At 34.5% G+C, this 25,033-nt stretch overlaps 1 protein-coding gene across 1 annotated transcript; it reads left to right on the forward strand.

Moving 5' to 3' along the window:
* Window positions 1-13,434: 13,434 nt before the first annotated feature.
* Window positions 13,435-17,382, forward strand: LOC120278650. Its single transcript, XM_039285384.1, has 3 exons — window positions 13,435-13,558; window positions 16,270-16,776; window positions 16,861-17,382. The coding sequence occupies exons 2-3, from the start codon at window positions 16,270-16,272 to the stop codon at window positions 17,056-17,058; spliced, it is 705 nt and encodes a 234-aa protein (XP_039141318.1). The 5' UTR covers window positions 13,435-13,558; the 3' UTR covers window positions 17,059-17,382.
* The last annotated feature ends 7,651 nt before the right edge of the window (window positions 17,383-25,033 follow it).

Here is a 25,033-nt window from a genome sequence, read left to right on the forward strand (position 1 = left end):
AATTATGTCACCCATGGTTCTCGAGATATTACAAAGAATATATTAGCATAAATCTCATCGACTAGCCAAAATCATATATAAGGTTCCACAAGTTATTCCAATTCCAATATACTAGTGTAGTCATATACCTTAGCATTCAAGACTTCATCGGGTTCCATGTACCATGTTTATCACATCATGCCTCAAAACTTCGAAATTATGCATCATTAGGGAGATTAAATCATCCATTGAACATACATAATCAATTTTACTTATAACCCATAAGCTCCATGAACTTGTTGTAATAATCGGCAATTTCCATTCATCCACCAAGCATGTATATCCTCAAGTTCAATCTCAACTAGCATAAGTACAACATTAACAAGCTTTCTCATGATTTTTCAAAGAGTAAACCACAAGTCATTTTAAATAAACCATAGTCTCTAGTAGTCATCTACACTTTCTTTTCTCCTATAGCCCGATGATTTGAAAAACATGATAAAAGCCATGGAAATCATTTCGAGAAAAAAACAAATAAAATATTTTTCGATACTCAATTAGAATTGTGCACTCAACATAACCCACTCACGAGAACATGTTGCCTCGCGTGGAGGCAGCGTACAGCGATTGGCGGTTTCCTTCCCCTTGGAGGATGCTTCGCCACCTAGATACAAGCGAGGGAATCAAATTCTAATGAACATAATAATGATAATCACAAGAAAATGTATAAAAAAATACAATTATACATGTCTAATACAAAACATTAGGGTTTTAGGGCAAAAACATCGTTATTTTTGGATCCAAGCGATCTCGGAATGGAGTAAAACTAGTTCCAATGAGTTCGAGGGTATGAAGAGCTTCAATGTGAACCAAAAGAAATACCAGAAAAGACTCAAAAATTTTTCGAGTGCTACGAGTAACTTCGGAATTGCTACGATGAAACCCGAACCTTATACTATGGTTTTTCTCCCAATTTACAACTCTAAATCAAAAAAATTTTTCTTCTACAACATTCTCATACATGCATTATAAATCATTGGCTTCAATTTAAGCCTATGAATCATCATATCCATGAAGAAATCAAAGTTTTTTTATACAATTCTAAAAAAACAAAGGAAATACGGAAGAAATACAAAAACAAAAAAACATTGAATCTTAGGCTTACCGGATTCGGGAGTGAGAGAGGAATAAGTTTGGTATTTAAGTTTGCCGGAAATTCTCGCCGGAAAATTTTTTTTCTTCTAGGGTTAAGGATCGGCCGAACAAAGAAGCAAGGAGAAGGAAAATGAAGAAGAAGGTTCCAGGTGGTTTGTTTCACTCATTCATTTTCTCTCTCCTTTTTAAATAGGAAATGACCTAATTGCCCTCCTAATAGCAAATAATAGAGAATGGATCCAAATGACGGAATTGCCCCGGATTTTTGGCGGGGATTTTTCGCACATATCCTACTATGCAATCCGGTAAAAAAATCTACTAATGCAAAATGACTATTTTACCCTAATGTATTCACAAAAATAAGAGAAGATCGTAGGTCCAAATTTGGACCGGGTACAACACAATGAGTAAGCCTAAACAAAATTAAGCCTAGACATACTAAGGCAGCTAATATACTTGTACAAATTACTTAAATAATTAGCACCAACAAGCTTCACCACACTTTCTTATTATGAAAGGGTTACTTTAATTTTTATTGAGCTCTCAGTATAGGTAAACATTATGAAAGGGTCACAATTCAAAATCATTCAATAAAAAAATACACCCATACGAAATGGACAAAAGTAGTATCTCTATTGGATTGGTGAGTGATTCAAAACAATAAATATGTGAAAAGCAGAATAAAAAAAAACTATAAAAATCATCTCTACTACTAAAAGTTGTTCATATGCATGAAGAAGAAAAATTGATCAATAAAGAAATAAATCAAATCCTGCATCTTCACAACTTCCAATTCTAGGTTATTGGTAGTTCAACAACAACCTGAAGAAAAAAAACTAAACAATAAGGAAACATAATCAAATTGCTCAAGTGAAACGAGTGAGGACCCATAAAACATTGATTATGTCATGTTGATACTGGCCATTGCACAATGAATTGTCAACATTGATTTGCAAGTTTGGTAATACCTCTGTTCATGCTTAAATTCTCTATGTTTTTGTTCATGCTTAAAAAACATTATTCTTGATTCTGGAAGAATCATATATATATATATATATATATATATATATATATATATATATATATAACTCTTTTAAATTCAGTTTTGTTTTATTTTTATTTTTTTTATTTTTTTTATTGATTTAGTGTGCTGGCTGTGTGGCGTCCACTATTTTAGCAAACATATATATATATATATAATTCTTGATTCTTTCAAATCCAGTTTTTATTTATTTATTTATTTATTTATTTATTTATTTATTTATTTATTATGTTTGTCATTGATGAGAATTAGTGTGGAAGGCTCATTATTTTAGCACATATAATATATGAATATATATATATATATATATATTAAGTGTATGGGTTATGATGATGTGTTCAGTGTGTAAAGTAATGTTGCTTATATTTTGATGATATATGATGCTTTTACTTCAAGGATGTATAGTTGTGTAGATAGAAATCCCATTGAGTTTATGAAACCAAACTGGTTGATGTTGTGTAGATCAATTGTTTTTAAATCATCGTATTTGTTTTTGATTTCCTAGAAATTAGTGGAGAAGTTTTATGTATGAATAGTTAACACACACAGATATATATATAAATATATACATGTATATGTTTATATAAATTGGATTATTGGATGTTTTTAAGTATTATGATAGTTAGGGTAGGGAATTTGATCCATCTGTATATTCACGTGTATTTGTAGCATGTTTATCGTTTTAATACATTGGAATGTACTCTCAAATATAGGGTGTTCTGTGGAAGCCTAATTTCGTGGTGCTTATAGTTTTGGTGTTAGCTAGTCAGATAAGTAAACCACATATAAATCTGTGTATATATGTATATGCAAATTTCTTATTTTCAATAATAGTTTACATAATTGTCTAATTAATTTGGATGTTACTGTTTAGGAAAAAAAAAAACATTTATGAACTAATCAAAAAGTTTTGTTTTGACTTTTGTGTTTAGGTTGGTCGTCATCCTTGTAGTTTAGTATATTTATTATTTTGTTTATTTGATTTATGGTATTTTTTTTATTTTGAACTTTTCTGTTAACTTGGCCTTAGTTGTTATTTCTTTATTTATCTATTTTAGCAAAATACGGATTCATGATATAAATATAAATATATATATATATATATATATAAGTATATATTTGAATTATCTTATTTGTTTAATTCATGAACATTTGCATTTACTTGAAGTGCTGAGAAATGCTATAATTGTTTTAATGTTATTTCCAGATTTAAATAAATTTTTTTTTATTGTGTGGAATATTATGTTAGGTGATAGTTGATTATTTGATATAATTGGATTAATTTTTGTTAGAAAAACGGGATCACCGAATTTCAGTATTTTTGTGTTGACAATAATTTTGGACATACCGACATATTTTTGTTATAGAAACTCGTATTCCCCAATTAACTGTGCAATAACCCTGTCACTGGGGGTTAAACACTGACCGTGTCACCACGTATTTCTGACATAGAAACTATAGTTTCGCACCATTCCGTCGATGAAGAATAACGACTTCTGATATTCTGGCTCGGGTCACCGAGGTTAAACCTATGAGTTCTGAAATCCGACTCGGGTCACCGAGTTTAAATAAATGAGTTATGATATTTTGTTTTGGCATTAGTTGTTGGGGGACATATATGCTTGTTATTTTGGTAAACTAAATCTGTTATGATTTATTTCCGATTTCTGGATTTCACTTTGATATTTATTCCGTTTTGTTACATTTTATATGTTTTTACAAATTATTGAATTTTTAAGATCCCGATATTTTTAGTGGTTGCTTACTGGGCTCCCAAGCTCATTAAGTTGTTCTCTCTCTCTCTTTCATATCAGGAGTAGGGTTGGGTGGTGAACAGCTTAGCGGGGTTGTTGAGCAAGTCACCGCCTAGTTATATTTCAAGTTAATAATCTTCCCTTGTTGTGGACTTAGAATTATTATTATTATTATTTATTTATTTTTTTTGTCTTATGTTTAATGTCATATGAGACACTTGTTATTTGCTTCCGTCATATTTCGGGCATTGTGCCTCTATGTTGTTTTTCGAAAGTTAATGTCTTTATTAAAGGTTGTTTTGTCTAGTGTGAGACAGGTTTTGAGACCTTGCGTGCCTACTAGGTCACGACCTTCTAGGTATGCGGCTGTTTGTCAATGCTCCAGGTTCGGGGCGTGATAACTTTTAACCGTTTTATACTATGCAACTAATTGTTTAAATATGATGTGCCAATTACTTAAGTACTATGCATCCTATTGTTTAAAGAATCCAATGCTTTATACTTATCCTAAGAATATGTACAAAGAGAAATCAGAGGACAAAGAAGAACAAATAATACAATATTGATTACATATTCCTTTCCCTTTGTTTGGATGTACTCAATCATTACCCTAGGAAAGGGAATCATTGATTACATATTCCTTTCCCTTTGTTTGGATGTTATTTTATGCAGGTAATCATTGAGGGTCTGTGGAATTTATTACCTCCACCAAAGGAATAAGTCATTCCTCCCACATTGGGGGGAATACTCATTACAAATAGTTGAATTTACATTTTTGCCCAAATTAACTTAATTAAATTAAAATAATTAATTAACTTACTCAATTAATTAATTTAATAAAGTAATTAATTGTGTTAGCTTAATTAATAAAATAATTAATTAACTTAATTAATTCAGTTAATAAAATAATTGATTAATTTAATTAATAAAATAATTAATTAACTTAATTAGCTCAATTAATTAAGTTAATAAAGTAATTAATTGTGTTAACTTAATTAATTAAATAATTAACATAATTAATTCAGTTAATAAAATAATTGATTAAATTAATTAATAAAATAATTAATTATGTTAACTTAATTAATTCAGTTAATAAAATAATTGATTAACTTAATTAATAAGATAATTAATTAATTAAGTTAATAAAATAATTATTTGTATTAATAAAATAATTAATTAATTTAATTAATTCTTAATTGTCATTAAATATATATAATTATTTTTTAAGAAGAGCATAAAGGTAATTATCTCACATATTCCCTAGTTACTTTTTAAATTCCCAATGCATAACCTCTCTAACCAAACACAGATTTCATTCCTATCCCGTCCCCATCACTCCCATTCACATCACTTTCTTCATTACTCACATTTCTATCTCCATTCATATTCCGTCATCCAAACGCACCCAAGAAAAGGAAAGAAAAAGATCAAGAAGAGGAAAAAGTTATAAAGCCAGATAATTTGGATATATAAAAAAAAAAATCAAGGAAAAAAATTGAAAGTAATTGCAGGAGCTTTGAAGAAAGCTATGACAAAAGAAACGGTTTGCAAGTCATAGTGTAATTTTCAAACGGTATATTTCATTAAAGAAATCAGTAAAATCCTCCAAAAATATCTTGATTATCTATTAAACTTTGGCCTAGCGATGTAGCTATTGTTTTCCTTGTTTTCTTTCTTTTTTTGATGTTTTTGCTTTATTTTCTTTGTATTATTCATTTATTTTGTTTCTTTTTAATTTTCAGAATAAAACATTAATTTACCTAATGTTTTAAAAAAAAGTTTAGACTAGCGATTTGTGGCTCAAACTGTTATGATCATGTGGTGTTTCAGTTTGAATATTTTGTTTAAATTGGTAATGACCATTGTACGCCAGTTAATAATTATATCATAATTGTTTCACCCCTTTTATGACCCGTTTCAAAAATATGAAAAAAAATTAAAAAAAAATGAAAACTTATAGTTATCTTCTTATAATATAAATTTTTTATAATAAATTCATAAGCTATGTGTTTTGTAACTGTATTGATGTTTAATCAAGTAAACTCGGATATTTACCAGTGTATGAGTCAACTATAACACATTTATTAAAAGTTAAGCCATGTTTTGTCAACCTTGTAATAAATTAGTATCATATTCACATTTATTTATTTATTTTTTGACCAATTTAATTAATCTTGTGATACTTATGTTAAGCATCTGCCTCCCGTGTATATGTGACAAAGCTTGTTTATGACCTAACAATTGGAGTGTCCAACCAACGTGCGAAATCAAACCAATTAAACCATACTGAATAAGAACAGAATTTACATTTCAATTCAATTGTTTTACTCCAATCAATATAATTCAGATAAGGTTGCTAAAAGACTAAATAAAACCATGCCGAAGCATTTAATTTTATTCCAATTTTTAATATTTGAAAATACTTATAAACTCATTTACTTCTTATTTAATGTTGTGAAAAGTAATTTATAATCATAATTAACTTTTTTAACCTTTTCTCAAAAGAAAACATTCAATAAAGTTCACTACTACTCAATCTCTCTCTCTCTAAAATTATAATGTTGGTTATTGTCATGGGACTGATCTACCTAGATTGATACCGTGCGCGCTCAAAATAGCCCAGGAATCTGGTTAAGGAAGAGACAAAGGGCAAATGACACCAAGTATGAAGAGAGAAAAACTAACTCTCTTGGAATGGAATGTTTACAACCCACATTTGAGGCAACAAACTCACTAGCCTTCCCTAAGACCCTCCTTGCCTCTATTTTTAGGCAAATGACCCAAGAGATAACCTCTCTTGGGTATGGCCGGCCACATACTTGACCATCCATGGTGGTTAGCCCACCTCAGCTCCATAGCGGCAACCCTGTCCATGCAGCTCATGTCACTCGGCCATGCCGCCCCTTGCCTTGGCACCATGCCTTGCCAATGGCCATGCCCTACGCCTTGCGCCAGGCAGGATTGCGCTCAGTCTCAGCACCTTGCCCTGCCAACCCTGCTACCTATGCCATCAGCCTGCATCAGCCAGCCAGCCCGTGTTAGCAGAGCCATGTTGCCTATGTTAGCTGGCCTTATCGAGAATGGTCGGCCCTACCAAGCCATATCTCTCGGTAAGTGCTCCATGACCGGCCTAAGCCATGGATATATATATATATATATATATTATAGGCCAATACCTTAGAATATTTTTGCCCTCTCCCGGCCTAGTACTGTCCGTTACTACCACGACCGCTCGGTCATTGTGCAGCCCTGCAGACACCCCTTGGTCACGCCTCAAGTCAAGTTGTGCGGGAAGTCATACCTGCTAATGACAGAGTGTGATCTCCAATCGTACCATCCATTCTACCAACGATTAGCCCTCGACCATCCTCTTGGCCAAGCGGCCCGGTCATGCCCGTGCTAAGGGCTGACGCCGTGAAGCCTCACTACAGTTATCTTTCTGGGGTTCCGGAAGTAAGAACAAAATTAATTAGAGAGTTCCATTGTGACCATTAAACACAGTCTTGAGTTTATTAGATCTCATGCTGAAATAGCTAGAGTAAATGATACTAGCAAAGTGACTTCTTCCTAGACCTGTCCAAGGGCCAGGCTACCCGTCCAAGCACGAAGGCCTGCTCGAAAATTGAGAGAGCTTGGGCAAATATACGAGGCTCAATGATCGGGCCTTAAACAAAATATAAAGCCCGTTTTAAAAACGGACCAGGTTTGGGTTTTATTGTTAAATCCCAGACCCGGCCGGCCTGAATTATATAATATATTTACTAATTAGTTATACATGTACTTATATACATATATATATATATATATATAATTAACATATTAATAAAATCAAATATTCATATATTGTATGCGTGTATATTTAAGGCATGAACTACTATTTTGAATTGATTAATTATGAATAGATTTACTACTTGGCTTTATTATTGATTATTGTTGATTACCATTGGTCATAATAGTTTGAAGTTTAGATGTTGTGACTAAATAAAAATTTACATTTGGTAATTTAATTTTAATGTGTTTTGTAGAATAATATTTGATAGTATTCACAAATTAATATTATTTGTTAACTTTTTTTTATAACTTATTTATTATTTGATTAAAAAAACTTATTTGGGCGAGTTTGGATAGACGTTGGTTAAAGGTCATAAAATCCAGGCTAGTCATTGCAAAAATTAATACCCATATTATTGGGACGGACCTGATTTGGACAAGCTAGGATTTTATTAATTATAGGTTTAATCAGGCCCGAATTTAGTCCGCCCCGATCTATGGACAGGTGTACTTCTTCCCAAGCACAAGTTACTCTTTCATTGTTCAGTTTCACTCTTAGAAAACTCTTACTTTCATTCCCCAAAATTGTTGTACTTAATGTGTCTAATGTTTAATCCACCATTAGTGGATTTGTTGTGGATCATTTTCTCTTATCTAATGTTGTCTTAATTTTTTTTTCAGTTTACATATTTTGTTTATTAATAAAAGTTATTTATCAAAATTTTTAAATTCTAATATTTTATTTTAATAAAAAATTTTATAAAATCTGAAGAATAATAAAATTTTTAATTTAGAATTTATAAGGATTTAAACCAAATATATGGAAACTTGAAAACTTTAATAAATAAATTTTAATATTTACACAACAAAAAAAAAGAAAGAAACATTTAATAAAAAATTGCAATAGCTAACCTTGCTGCCATAGTTTCAAACTTTAAAATTAAAATCCCATTCTCTTTGATCCAAATTCCCAAAATTTCCAAATTTTCAAACTCCAAATCACCTCTGAACATTTGAAATATTGTTCACCATTTTCTAAAATGAATCTTTCTGTCAATACACGCATAGACTTTCATTAACAAGATTTTCGTACTACAATGAATTTTTTTTTTTTACAAAGGCGACAAGTACCCACCTATAAGAAGGTGTCAAGGGACAGATATGCACGATAGTGCACTAGTTACAATGGCTTAACTACCCACTAAAGATTTATTAACTTGGCCAGATATCACATGAGACGATTAGAGTCCTACCATGTGAATACCCAGAAGATATTCAAGAACCATACCGAATTAATAAATCCCCATTACCATGCAACCTTGGAAGGAAGGAAAACGACATCTTATAGGGGTACTGTAAACAGTGAATGAACTGTACTCCTATAGTATTTATACAATATTATTAGTGTATGCACAGTATTGTAACAATACTGCTACGGTCTACCCATTCACCATTCTCATAATATTTTACGACACCAAATAGTGGTTGTATACTATAATGAAAATTCAGTTTTAAAACATGATTTTTTAATTCTATATTAACTTAATTGAATTTTTTTAATCCATTACAAACTAAACCAATAGGTTCTTGTGATGTTTGGATTTTTGAAATTAGGAAGCCATATTATAACTAGAGAAGCATACGAACATGGCTGGGAATAACACCATCCCAGCACCTGCGCTCAGGCATAGAATAGGCTACCTTTGCTAAGGTACCAACAGCATTATTCATAGAGTGCCGAACATAAACACATCTTACATTGATTAGAGAAGAAAGAAAGTAACGACAGTCATCAATAATGAGACCTGATTCAGAAGTTGTAAAGTCTTGGTTGTTGATTGCCTTGATGACCGTTTCTGAATCAGATTCTATTATCACACTGCTTAGTTAATGCGAAGATAACCATTTTAGCCCTTCGCGGATGGCAAACTCTTCAACCAACATGATGTCCATGTTGCCGTGGATCGGTATTCCTTCAGGTGTGATGACTTGATGGTTGTTTTGCTGGAGTATCCATCCCAGACCAGCAGGATTTAAGGATCTATTCACCGCAGCATCCGTGTTCATTTTGTGCCAGCCCTGCGGAGGTGGGTCCAAGTTGAATTGGGAATAGGTTGGAAGTATATACTGCTGGGATCTTCCATTCTTCTAGCATTCTGCTATCGATGAAGAGAGCTGGTAGCTACCATGACAAGTGAAGTAGCCAAAGTATGCTTGCCTTGCCAAAACACATTGTTTCTGAGTTTCCATAAAGGCAAACAGATCATAACAAAAGAGAATAGATGTCTAGATGAAGGGACTGCATCCAATCGGAGCTACAAATTTATCAAAAACAATATTCTCGAGCAAAAGAGCATTCCCATAAGATATGGATATCAGACTCAACTGTATCTTGACAGATGCAACATTCCTGATCGACATAGATATGTTTAGAAGATAGTCTAGCTTTTGATGGGAGGCATCCTCAATCCGTACGCCACATGAACTCTTTAACTCATGATGGGATGTTTAGTTTCCAGAGTTTCTTCCAAAAGATTTACATAGAGGGATCAATGTACAGATTTGCTCGATCGGTTAGTAATTGGTATGCATTCTTAACCTTGTAACTCCCACCTTTGTCTGGCTACCAGTAGAGAACATCATCGACATTCCATACACTTAACTGAATTTGAGTGATGAGATCCCTATCTCTGTTGTTGAAAAAAATCTAATTTCAATAGATCCCATCTCTGACCTTCAACTGTCATTAAATTTGCAACTTTCCAATTCACCATCTCCTCAATTGGATCAGTGGTTATTCTTGGGAAGGTGTCATTCGACAACCATGCAGAATCCCAGATACTAATGCCCTGACCATTTCTTACCCGCTACCAAACTTCTTTTCGAATAAGTTCTTTTGTTGCTAAGAGACTTCGGCAAATATAGCTTGGATTGCTGCCCTGCTTTGCCACTAGGAAAGATGAGGAAGAATAGTATTTAGCCTTGATAAACCTTGTGACTAGGGAGTTTGGATTGGTCATTAGTCTCCAAACTTGTTTCCCCAACTGTGCCAAATTGAACTCATTAAGTGTTTTGAAACCCAAACCTCCTTTGTCTTTTTCTTTACACATGCAATCCCATTTCATCCACATGATGCTCTTTTCTTGTCTCTGCTTATTTCCCCACCAAAAAGAGTTTATGAGGTGCTCTAAATCATGGCATAATTCTAATGGCAATAGGTAGGTGCCCATACATATGTTCAGGATTGCTTGAATTACTAATTTCATTAGCACTGCTTTCCCAGCTCTTGACAAAAGTTTGGATTTCCAACTCTGTAGGCGATCCCAGATTCTGCATCTAAGGAAGTTCAAAGTTACATACTTCTTTCGATCCACCCACAGAGGTAAGCCTAGGTATTTAAATGGTGTAGCTGCCTCCTGAACCCAAAGAGTTTTGTAAACAATCTCTCGAAATTGTAGAGTAGTATTTGTGCTGAAAATAATGGCTAATTTATAATAGTTGATCTCCAATCCAGACTCTTACTCATAAATCTGCAAAATTGATTTCATGGTGGATGCTTCATGATGATTAGCTTTAAAGAACAAGGCTATCATATGCAAATAACAAACTTGTGATAATTGGAGCTTCCCTTGAAATTCTACAGCCATGAAGTATTCCTTGTCTTTCATATCTATTGATCAGCTATGTGAGGCATTCAACACATAGAATAAACAAAAGAGGTGATAGGGGATCACCCTGTCGAATGTCCCACCATGGACTAATTATCTCAGAGCCTTAGGCGATTGAGATTCTGTATGTGATAATGGACATACAAAGCACCATCCTGGAGGAAAGTCTAGAATTGTCAGCATAGCCTTGATGAAGGACCATTCAATACGGTCAAAGACCTTACTAATATCAATCTTTAAAGATGTGATCCCTGATTTTGCTTGAGTTTTCCATTTTATGAAATACATCAATTCGGCAGCCACAATGACATTATCTGAAATGCTTCTGTCCAACAGGAAGGCACTATGGTTATCAGATATAATTTTGTGAATGATAGGCTTTAGTCTGTTAACCAACACCTTACTCAAGATCTTATAGATGACATTGCATAGAGCTATTGGGCGGTATTCGTGCAAAGTAGCAAGCTTTTGTTCTTGGAATCGAAACCAAGATTGTGTTTTTGATTTCTGGAGGGAAAGATTTTCTTTTGATTCAAGTGATACATGTCTGCGCAACATAATGGCCAATAATATCTCAGTAATGCTGGTAGAAAGCCGAATTAAGACCATCGATACCCGGAGCCTTATCTGGATGGATGTTAAAACTAGCAAATTAACATCATGTGGAGTGAAATCTGCCAAAAGATATCGCCGATCATCATCAGAGAGATGTTTGTCAATCCAGCCTGTGATCAGTCCCAAAGAGACTAGTCTTAGTTGATAAATAGACTGAAAATAAGAGACAATAAGTTCTTGGAGGCCATTATCTTGAGATCTCCATATACCGCTATCGTCCTTGAGTCTGGTGATGTTATTTTTCTTGATTCGTTGCTATCCCTGATCATGGAAGTAGTGAGGATTTTGATTGCCATTCTTAAGCCAAAACAATTTGGTCCTTTACTTCCAATAAATCTTCCATTGATTTAAAATTTGATAATATTGTCCCCTCGCTTCCTAAATTCTTGAATCATCCACAATAAGGCCGTTACCTTTTCCCTGTAGAATTGCAGTCTTCTTTGGAACTGTCCTATGTGTTGATTACCCTATATTTCTAGAACCTGACCACATCCATGAAGTTTCTCCACCGGGGGTGCTTGCCCACTTCTTGCCCAATAGTTTGTAACTACCTTTCTGCAATCATCTTCTGATATCCAAGCATTCTCAAATCGGAATCGCCTATAAGGTCGCTGGGTGGAAATAGGCCTGGATGATAGAAGAAAAGGACAATGACCAAAAGTGAAGAAACCTAGATTGCTTACCTTATGATGAGGAAATCTTGTTATCCAACTTCGAGTGGCTACACCTCGATAAAGGCATTTCCTTACTAGGAAACCATTAGGAAGACCTCTTTCCCATGTATATACATTCCCTTCCATACCTAGATCTTCTTCTAGTCCTGCATTAGCAAGAGCCCCACAAAACCCATTAATCAACTAGCTTGGATGAGTGTTGCCTTCTTCTTTTTCTGAATATTAATGGGTAATATCATTAAAATCTCCGATCATGACCCAAGGTGTGCTCGCATAATCTGCTAGGTTTTGGTGAAGACGGCAACCTTCCTCTCTTTGGTTCCGCTTAGGTCTCCCATAAAACCTTGTGCAACGCCAAGGTTCTTCATCTCTATCAGAGATGGAGACATCGATGTTGAATTTTGAGTAACTTAATAAGGAGACCCTAATGGGTTGTTTCCAAAGTAAAGCTAAGGGCGTGTTTGGTTCGCCGAAGTGGAAGCCGAAGTGGCTGAACCGGTGAGTTCCCAATGACTTCCTTGTGTTTGGTTCGCGGAAGTGGATTCTGAAATGCTGATTTCCTCACTTCCAAAACCAGCAACTTCCCCATTTGACTTCGGCGAGAAAAATCCAGAAGTCGGGTTTGAACTAGCTGACTTCCGTCACGTGGTCCCACGTGATTATGCTTACACTCACCCCGCCTTTTCCCATTTCCCAGGCCATTTCCTGCCTTTTCCCATCAACCCGTCTAGGGTTTGCTTCGCCATCTCTCCGTCTTCCCTCTTCGGCCGCAACCAGGCCTCTTTCTCGTCGTCTACTTCGCCCCTTCATCTCCTCCGGGTGATTGCCCTCTTTTACTTCACCGTCTACTGGTCTCTCTCTCTCTCGCCGTCTACCAGTCTCTCTACTACCATCTACTTGGTAGCCATCTCTCTTCCCAACGGTTGTGAACGATGATGTTTATGTGTTTTATTTTCCAGTTTTTTCCTTCTGTTTTCCTCGCGGTTTGTTGTTGTTTGTTTCAAGCTTCCATTCTTGTTATTTGGTACAGATCTGCATGACCATCATTTTTTATGGTTTTATCATGCAATCTTCATGCCATCGTTTTCCTCAGTTGGGTTTTTCGTTTAGTTTTTCTGAGGATGCGAACGTATTTGTATTTTTTCCTAGGTTTTATCTTCTGTCGTTCTTCTTGTTCCTTATAGATCTGCAAGAACATCAAAGGATTTTTTATTTTTTATTGCTTCTGGTCACGAAGTAATCACCGTACCATGGTTTTTTCCTCATTTTTTTCTTTAAGTTTTTCCTGAGGATGCGAATGTGTGTGTGTATTTTTTTTAGGGGTTTGTCTTGCCCCATTCTTTTTTCTAGATCTACAAGAACATCAATTTTTTTCATTGTTCGATCCTAGGTTATTTATCATGTTAGCTTCTAACCTTACCATCAATTTTTTAGGGGTTTGATATGCCGTGTGTGTATTTTTCCAGGGTTTCATTAAACCGTTCTTCTTTTTCCTTACAGATATGCAACAACATTAATTTTTTTTCCAGCTAAATCTAGTTTATTTGATATTGCGACAACATTAAATTTTCTCCTTAGTTTTCTTATTTTACTAAGTTGCAGTTCTTCACTGCCTGTAATTTGGCATGTTTAATTTTGAAGATGCATTTTCCAATTATCTGATTTATGATCTTATTTTTGTATGCCAATCATAGCAAGTTATTTCATTGTTGCCTTTTTTTTTGCTTTCCTGATGTAACCAAAGCATGCTCTACCTTTGGTTTGAATGTTATTCTCATCCTTTGTTTAATTTTGAAGATGCATTACCTCTTATCTGATTTATGCTCTTATTTTTGTATGCCAATCCTACCATGTTATTTCATTGTTGGCTTTTAATTTCATCTTCCTGATGTAACCATAGCATGTTCTAGCTTTGGTTTGAATTTTATTCTCATCCTTTGTTAATTTTGAAGCTGCATTTCCTATTATCTGATTTATGATCTTATATTTGTATGCCAATCATAGCATGTTATTTCATTGTTAGCTTTTATTTTTATTTCCTGATGTACCCATAGCATGTTCTATCTCTGGTTTGAATTTTATTATCAGCTTTTGGTAATTTTGAAGATGCATTTCCTATTATCTGATTTATGATCTTATTTTTGTATGCCAATCATAGCAAGTTATTTCATTGTTGGCTTTTTTTTTGCTTTCCTGATGTAACCAAAGCATGTTATAGCTTTGGTTTGAATGTTATTCTCATCCTTTGTTTAATTTTGAAGATGCATTACCTATTATCTGATTTATGATCTTATTTTTGTATGCCAATCATAGCAAGTTATTTCATTGTTGGCTTTTTTTTTGCTTTCCTGATGTAACCAAAGCATGTTCTAGCTTTGGTTTGAATGTTATTCTCATCCTTTGTTTAATTTTGAAGATGCATTACCTCTTATATGATTCATGCTCTTATATTTGTATGCCAATCATACCATGTTAGTGCAGTGTTGGCTTTTAATTTCATCTTCCTGATGTAACCATAGCATGTTCTAGCTTTGGTTTGAATTTTATTCTCATCCTTTGTTAATTTTGAAGCTGCATTTCCTATTATCTGATTTATGATCTTATATTTGTATGCCAATCATAGCATGTTATTTCATTGTTAGCTTTTATTTTTATTTCCAGATTATTCTCAGCCTGTGTTAATTTTGAAGATGCACTACCTATTATCTGATTTATGCTCTTATTTTTGTATGCCAATCATACCATGTTATTTCATTGTTGTTGTTGTTGTTTTTTTTTTGTCTTTCCTGATGTAACCATAGCATTTTCTGGCTTTGGTTTGAATTTTATTCTCAGCTTTTGTTTACTTTTGAAGATGCACTACCTATTATCTGATTTATGCTCTTATTTTTGTATGCCAATCATACCATGTTATTTCATTGTTGCTTTTTTTTTCTTTCCTGATGTAACCATAACATGTTCTAGCTTTGGTTTGAGTTTTATTATCAGCCTTTCTTTAATTTTGAAGATGCATTACCTCTTATCTGATTCATGCTCTTATTTTTGTATGCCAATCATACCATGTTAGTTCAGTGTTGGCTTTTAATTTCATCTTCCTGATGTAACCATAGCATGTTCTAGCTTTGTTTTGAATTTTATTATCAGCTTTTGTTAATTATGAAGATGCATTTTCCTATTATCTGATTTATGATTTTATTTTTGTATGCCAATCATAGCAAGTTATTTCATTGTTGCCTTTTTGTCTTTCCTGATATAACCATAGCATGTTCTAGCTTTGGTTTGAATTTTATTCTCAGGCTGTGTTAATTTTGAAGATGCATTACCTATTATCTGATTCATGCTCTTATTTTTGTATGCCAATCATACCATCTTAGTTTGTTCAAGAATTATTACTATTTCCTGGTATATGTATCTTGATGCCGATACTTCTGAATTTTTTTTCTACCTTTCGAGTAACTCATGAATTGTGTCTGATCCATTGCATTAGTTATACACAAATACACTAAAATAGCCTTCTGCTTAGTTTAGTAGCCGCCAATTTATGAGTTCTATTTACTGACCTAAGTTAGTAGGTTAATGCCGAAATCAATAATGTCATCCTTATCATGTAGATGGCTAGCTGGAATGATAACGAACGTGTGAGGCCATTGGTTGCGGCGTTTACTACCATTGTTGTGGTCGTCGCCTGCCTAATTGAGGAAATGAATCAAACTAGACAAGGGAGAAGTAAAGAACCATCTATATTTCGGGACCTAACTAGAAAAAGGCATATGGAACGTGTTTTAAGGAGTGGCCGCGACTATTGTGTGAGTTACCTTAGGATGGATGTAGGTCCTTTTATGCATCTAGCGTCGATCATGCGTGACAAGCACCTCCTTCTCGACACACGTTATGTATCTGTCGAGGAACAGTTATCCATGTTCTTGCATATTGTCGGTCACAATACCAAAAATAGGACCATGAGGGTTGAATATGTCCGATCGGGTGAGACAATAAGTCGATATTTCAATAACGTACTGAAAGCTATTTGTGCCATCCGAGATGATTTCGTACATCCCCCTTGCGGCAATTGTCACTCGGAAATCGAATGTAACCCGAACTGGTACCCATTTTTCAAAGTAAGTAAGCTTGAAATATAAAATTTAATAATTTCCCCTTTGAATCATTCGTTCCATGTACCTTCATAAACTTTTATCGTGTAGGACTGTATAGGTTTGCTAGATGGGACGCATATTGATGCATCCGTTCCCCTTCAAGAACTACCTCGGTTTCGTGGTCGAAAAGGCCCAACACAAAATGTCTTGGCTGTAGTGAACCCTGACTTGCAGTTCACTTATGTGTTGGCGGGTTGGGAAGGATCAGCCAATGACTTCACTGTCCTAAAAGATGCACTATCATGACCACAACCTGAAGGTCTAAAAATGATAGAAGGTAGGGAACCGTGCATTTTAGCAATTAAAAAATTTCAAGATAATCCACTTGACGAATACCATTCTTGTAGGGAAATATTATCTTGTAGACGCTGGTTATACCACTATGCAGGGTTTCATAGCACCTTATCGAGGTGTTAGGTACCACTTAAAAGAGCATAGTGGACGCGCTCCAACAAACCCCAAGGAATTGTTCAATCTACGACACTCGATGCTTCGATCTCGAGTAGAGCGTGCTTTCGCAATCTTGAAGAACCGTTTCAAAATCCTTACATCACATCCATTCTTCCCATTTAGGACACAGGTTAGGTTAGTTATTGCATGTTGCATATTGCATAACTACATAGCAGGTGTCGACCCAAATGATATACTTTTGGATGAAGGAATCACTCAACATGATAACCAAATTATGTCATCACAACCCCGATCACAACGAGAACAGCGAGAAGAAAATCGACAATGGATTGAACTCAGAGACAAGATAGCGCATGACATGTGGGATCGATATAGTGGATTTGTGTGATCAGTACTTATAGCTTGTTATGAGTACTAGTAAGGACATCTTAATCGTTGCATGCTTTCTTGTCGCCAATTTGAATTTTTTCCCTTAACGTACAATGTCTGGACTACATGTTCTGTTTAAATTCTTCACTTTCCTTTCGTGGTTTATTTTGTTTATTCCTTGTATGTTTTTTTTCCTTTGAATCACTTGATATGTCTTTCTTTTTTTTCATGGATAACAATATCATAGGTGTGTTCTTTTTATGTTTCACCCGATTGCTGTTGATAATAGGTCTGTTCTTTTCGTGTTTCACTTGTTTGCTGATAATCAATTCTGTAAAATGTCGTTATTTTCTTTTCATTAAACTTGATTACTGAAACCTTAATTCATTGTGTTGTTAATATTGACCTATTGAGATGGGGCATTCTTGTTCATGTTTCACTCGAATGCATAATATCATAGTTCTGTCCTTTGCATGTTATTGCATTGTTTACCATGTTAATTAATTCTGTGAACTGTCATTATATTCTTCTCATTAATCTTGATTTATGAAATCTTATTTGTTTCTGTTGCTAATATTGCCCTTTTGATTTCTTGTATCCTCATTTTTTTCCCTGGATTCAGATGATGCATTCTTCTCATGTTTCACTCGATTGCACAATATCGTAGGTCTGTTCTTTGCATGTTATTTCATTGTTTATCATGGTAATCAATTCTGTGAACTGTCATTATACTCTTCTCATTAAACTTGATTTCTGAAATCTTATTTGTTTCTGTTGTTAATATTGACCTTTTGATTTCTTGATTCCTCGTATCCTCAGTTTGTTCCTTGGATTGAGATGGTGCATTTTTTTTGTGTTTTTTCCCTATTGATTTCATATTGTGTTGTGTTTTTTCCCTGTTGATTTGTTTATTCCTTCTATCCTCATTTCCTTCCCCCGGAAACAGTGGGTGCATTCCTTTTCATGTATAACAATATCATAGGTCTATTCACCTGTTGATCTCTTGATTCCTTGTTTGTTGTTCATTATATTCTGATATGCATGTTTTAAGAATTTGATTCACATGTTCTTCACACCATTGTCAAATAGAATTTGAACGACTATGGAGGGTATCGAGCGTGTTTCTGAGAAATCATCATCAAGGGCATCTAGCAGCAAGCGGGGTACACCTAATAAGAGATGGAAGGGCGAATACGATAGTTTTCTCATTCCACTTCTTGTTGAACAAGTCAAAAAAGGGATGAAATGCGACAAATCATTTAAACGAGCTGCATTTGTTTTTTTGCCGTCATGCAGTCAATTCTAGGTTCAATCATCGACTTCAGGTCTGAGAACGTTGAAAATCATTATCGAACATTGAAATTGTGATATGTTGAGATAAAAAAGGTGAGAGATCTCAGTGGGGCAGGTTGGGATGATGCCACGAAGACCATCACACTTGATCCTATGGTTGCCCTCGACTTACATCGAGGTAAAATGATTCACTTTCCATGAAAAACAATATTACAGAGCATATTCATGTATCGCGTGCACTTTGTTGTTAACGGCATTGTAATATAGGCTCACCCGACGACCCAAGGCTTTTTATAAACAAACCCATTGAACATTATGAAGCATTGAGGATTATATGTGGTGATGACAATGCGATCGAGAGTGCAGCGACCTCTCTATATGCTCGATTTCGTGATAAATCGTAGGTCAAGGCAATAATATGGAAAAACTTTGATGAAGGCCCAGCTTGAACCGCTAAGCGATGACGACCCGATGTAAACTCCGCCCCACCAATTGTTGGTAGCCCCGCAACCTCATCCGCACAAAGGTCACAACGCTCAAGTAGGGGCTCAAGAACCCTTCTATGATGGGTGACCTAATTATTTGGTAGGCGAAATGGCAACGCTATTAAGAACCCCACCCATCGGATGAGCCATTGTATGCGAAAAGTTATGGAGGTTGACGGGTTTCGTAAGAAGGAACTCGCTCGGTGTTTGATTATCTCGCAGCTTTCGTGAGAATGAGGCAAGAGGATTCCTAGTCAAAGATATGGAACTGAGGAAGGATTGGATCGAACAATTTCTGTCGAGGATGGAATGACCAGATCCTGCATTATACTGCCTACTTATTTCATTGCATGTCCCTGCATTTCATGCATCTTAACTGACTCATGTTTTGTTATGGAGTGACCCAGCAAGTGATATCTTGTTGTCGTTGCATCCGTTATGCATTTCATTTGTTTTGGCTTTCTGCATTTCATGCTCTTGATATGTGTATGTTGTTGAGACCTAGTTGTATTTCTGTTGCTATGCCATGTTTGGATATTTGTGTGTTTGTTACTAACATGGATTTCTTTATTTTGTTTTTGTTCGTATTTCAGGTTATGGTATAATGGCAATGATGAAAGGCAAGTGTGACATTGCACTGAGGCACACGCGTTTATGGGACAAAAACCAGATTGGGGCGCTGGCGGGGCAAAATGACTAGTAGTTCCTTGCCAATCTTTTGCGACCATTCATGTATCTCATTTGGTAATTGGTTCCCTATGTATTTTTCCCTGCTTCTAAATGTATGGATGTATTTGTTTATATGAGTGTGGCGAGGCAATTAGCAGGCACTTGCCGCCACCATTGCGACCCACCTTGTATAGTTTGTAGTCGCCTGGTTGTTTTTACATAAACTATAATGCCAATGAATGTGCATAATGTCACTCTTGCTATTACCTGAGCCATGCCAAGAAGACAGGACTTGCTTCGGACACAAGGCGGACATGTAAGCAGATTATATGTTTATTATATGTTTAATTTTGGATATTATTTGATTTTAATTGCAATTACACTTGTAGGATCTGATTTATGAAGCATGTGGATGGATTCCATTGAGATACTACAAATACAGTTGTTCAGACAAAACAATGTTGGGGTCTTCTATTCAAAAATCTGAGGCTGGAAAACTGGGTTCACAGTGCTTTTATTGTTGTCGCAAAACTTTTGAAAACAAGACATTGTTGGGTGCATGTATTGATAGATACAAATTGTTATGTTTGTATGTTTTCATTCACCATCTGTTTGGTAAGTATTTGAACAAATGATAGATCATGCTGAATTTGTATGGCTTCTTAGTGAAGTATGTATGTTCCGAATTTCGTATTTTCTTAATTTGAATGGGTTTTTAGCAACACAGCTATTTGTTGCTTAAATGAAGCAATCCAGTCTATCATCCTATTTTTTGACTTGGTGCATAGTAATGTATGGGTGATTGGAAAATATCAATAAAAGTTTCAAAGATGATAATTTAGAATTGGTTTATTTTGTTACAAATCTACAGGTTCCAAGTATTTTTTTTTCATTACCATATGTAAATTTATTGTATATATTTAAGTTGGTAATATTTTGCAAAACCGGATATATAACTTGTACTTAGGTAAAAATTAGTAGAAAGCAATTTTAATTTAAAGATCATAATGTTAAAAAAAATTAGAAGAAAGTATTAAGTCGTATACAGTAATACATGCCTTAATTATGGGTTATAAGAAAACAAACAAAATTAATTCAATTAAAAATGTATTAATAAAAATAACCAAATTTATCATTAAATATGTTAATAGGCAATGTTATATGAATAAAAATTAACCTATATAACAAAGATGGGGTAACCTCACCTCTATACTGAAGTGGTGTTCATAGCCCCACTTCGGTGTTACCAAACACAAGAAACTACTCGAAGTGATGTATTCCGGGGTTTTCATTTCCACCAGCCCAAACACCGAAGTGGTTACTGAAGTAGGGATTTCCCTCTCAACCAAACACATGGAAGTCAAGACTTCTAAATGAAATTCACACTTTCACTGAAGTGATGTTTTCAGACTTCCCCCACTTCGGACACTCACTTCCTAACCAAACACACCCTAAACCGCCACTCGACCCCACAACATCTATAGTGAAAGCACCATCAAAAGCGAGTTGGGCTCGTAAAAATTTCACCCTATGTTGATTACACTTGGTTTCAATCAGAAAAACCATATTGTGGATATTAGAAAAGACCAGGTCCTTTAGAACCTGAACTGTTGGGGATTGTTTTTAGCATGAGTCCCAAAGATTTTGGCCGCTTGTTGCTCCTATGCACCATCAACACCCACCTTTGTATCTTCTTCGATCAACCAGTTGGCCCATGATGATTTGCATATGAGCGGGGAGTCGCTTGCAGCCATGGCCCGAAAGGCTTAGTGGTTGTAATGATTCCTTGATCCAGGGCCTTCTTATAGAATCTGTCCCCATGGCCGAGTCTTCCACAGAGGAAGAAAAATGTAGGAAAACGTCCATATTTGAAGTCAACCCAAGTCCAGGATCCTCCCTCTTTCTTGATCTTCATATTTTTTTGGATAGGCTTTCGCACATCAAGTCTAACTCTGATGAGAAAGAAATACCACCAAATTTGTGTGAAATTCTTTGGATATCCACAAATGAATGTCTCAACATAGTTGCCTATATTCTGAGCGACCCATTTTGATTTCAATCCATGAGGAATCCCATGTACCTAAATCCATATCTCCACATCAGTTAACAAATCTTGGGATAGATACAGTGAGCTAGAGACTTGCTTGAAAAGTAGGAGATCAATGTTGAAGGTCCATGGTCCGCCGTCTATAATACGCTAAAAATCCACTTGGTGATAGAATTTGAATAGATAAAAATTTAGACTTATTTATTTTATGGTGACTCCCATGAGAGGTCTCCAGATGCTTGCCAAGTGTGTTTCATAGTTAGGAAATTAATGTTCTTCTTTGTTAAGAACTTTCCAACAAAATAGAATTGGAGCTCCAATACCAGTGTCTCCCCAACATTTTAGGGATACTAAGACCGTCCTCATCTTCATCCTCTAATGATAGTCTCCTATATTGTTCCTCCATGAGAAACACAGTGTGAGTTGTCCACCTTGTGTAGGGCAAAGATATGATACCTCTTATAATCCAGAAGAAAGACTAGCGAAATAGCCAGACAATATTTTGGTTACTTAAGGTATATTTGGCAATGTTCTGAAACTCAACTAAGGGAGTGACTTGGGAAGGCTCCTTGGTCATGAGTCAATGGTTGAATCGGAGTTAAACTAGAGTTGACCTGGTTATAAATAATATATATATAATTTTAATCAAATATAAATATATAATATGTACTATAAATTGCTAAGAATTTGATTAATAATAATACAAAGTAGAACAAAGAAATAATCTTATTTTTTTATAATTTATAGGTTTCACAAATAACGGTAACCCTAACAAAGTCAATGTCTTTTAATATCATATAGTTAATTATTATAATTTATAACAACAATGATTAGCATGTATATGGATGAGGTAAATCATAAGAATGTGTTTGATAACTTTATAAAAATAAAATAAAAGAGGTGTAAAATATAAACCTTGATTAAAGAATGATTCTAATTAACCTGAATCAGTTCTCAAAAGTTTAATATTAATTGACATTTAGTTAAATTATGCATATGAATATTTATGGTTCATGTGTTTGAGAATTAAGAGAAGCATAAATTTTTATTTTTGGAAGGTAGAAAAGTGCAAACATTTATTATAAAATAAATTTATGTATAATTTTTTTTTAAAAAAATATAAACTTAAGACCTCACTTTTGCTTGAGAAACAACTAATCACTTATTATGGAAGGCTAGGTCAACTCAATAGTCAACTTTTAAAACCGGCAAGGTCAACTCAACTTTTAAAACACTGATATTAATTGCAAGATTTCAATCAATAGTTGAGACTAAAAACCATGCAGTTGGATGAATATTCATTTAGTATACATATGCATCAATCAAACTTTAGTTATTGTTAGATAATATCGCAAAATTTACAAAACAATCAGATTCAAGCGGAAGCAAAAACAAAATTGTGACATCAACGGGTTGATTTGATGAACACCTTACTTTTACTTAATTTTAATTAAAATTAAATTTGGAAATTATCTCTAGATGTACAAATTTGTTTTGATTATCCTACATCTTCTAGTATCGAACAAAGGCCACATGCTGAAATCTAATAACAACTTCCTTTTCCTCTCCAAAATAGAGGTTCGAGTTAGAAGGGAGACATGGATCGGGGATTAATTCCACAAGTGAAGGGAATTGTTCAACTAGGATTAGAGAGGGGTTATATATAAAATTTATAAAACATGATAAAAGATTATCCCATTATGAAGTCACATAAAATATAATAAATGTGGTCCTAAAGTAACTAAAACAACTTTTGTCTTCAAGCTCTTATAATTTTGATTAATTATTCAACTCAATCGAACTTTAATCAAAATTTAAACTTAAGACAAAACCCTACCTTAATTTTTGATTTATTTCATCCCATGAGGTAAAATTGTAAATTGATAATTTTACATCTATACTTAAAACCAGGGTTGTTAAACCCGGACTGGCTCGACCGGTTCAACCGGAAAAATCGGGAACCGGTCATGAGGCCGATCCGGTTATACCCTCTAACTCGGTTTGGAAGCAACCCGGCCAAAAACCGGGTGACCCGGCCGGTTTGCTCAGAAATCGTTGACTCGGCCGGTTTACTCGGGTAAAAAAATTAAAATTATTTTTTTAAAAAAAAAGTGGCGCTGATGAGATGAAGATGTGAGGGAGAAAGAAGAGGATGCGCCGGCGGCAAGATGAGAGAAACGCGTGAGAGGGAGCGAGGGAGAACGATGAGAGAAAGGAAAGAGAAAGAGGAACAGAGTATGAGTGGTGGCACGTGATTTTTTTTTTTTCCGAATCCCGATGGAAGAAGACAAAGGGTGAGATGAGGATCATTAGGGTTTTTAATTTTATGGTTTTAAAAAAATCAAGAATGGATTGATGGTACATAAAAATTAAATTTTTTTAAATATTACATTTAATTTTATTTAAGATATTTTTTAAAATCAAGAAAACTATATGAAATTAAAATTTTAAATATTATATTTAATTATTTATGATTTTTAATTATTAAAATATAGGTTATATTATTTTTTTATCATTATTAATTATTATTATTTATTTTTTTAATATTTTATTGTTGACCCCGGTTTAACCCGGTCGAACCCATCGACCCCTGACCCCTTGATCTGGCCGGGTCAATCCCCGGGCCGGGTCTGACTACCTTGCTTAAAACGAGACTGATTTTGAATTCTTTTAAAAGTGACTCTCTAGGTTTGTTCCGATTGGCAATGAGAGGATACCAAAGTACGTTGATGACACATAGCTAGTCTCGTGGCCCCACATCTTAGCCTAATCAAATATGAATAAATAGATTATTGTGAACCTTTCTGATTATGATTGCTAAATGTGTATAAACATTTCGTTCTTGTATCCTAACCAATTGAGAGTCACGAAAAACATCAAACTTACTAAACTTGATAATATGCTAATAACCATAGTTACTTTTTGTGTCTCACACGATTAGTTTGAC

Source organism: Dioscorea cayenensis, chromosome 2 (assembly GCF_009730915.1).
Source record: "Dioscorea cayenensis subsp. rotundata cultivar TDr96_F1 chromosome 2, TDr96_F1_v2_PseudoChromosome.rev07_lg8_w22 25.fasta, whole genome shotgun sequence".
NCBI classification, from domain to species: domain Eukaryota; kingdom Viridiplantae; phylum Streptophyta; class Magnoliopsida; order Dioscoreales; family Dioscoreaceae; genus Dioscorea; species Dioscorea cayenensis.

Coding starts and splice junctions, on each gene's coding strand:
- LOC120278650 (XM_039285384.1), top strand. CDS start 16,270: ATGGCTAGCTGGAATGATAACGAACGTGTGAGGCCATTGGTTGCGGCG. Junction 16,777..16,860: donor ACTGGTACCCATTTTTCAAA/GTAAGTAAGCTT, acceptor TTTATCGTGTAG/GACTGTATAGGTTTGCTAGA.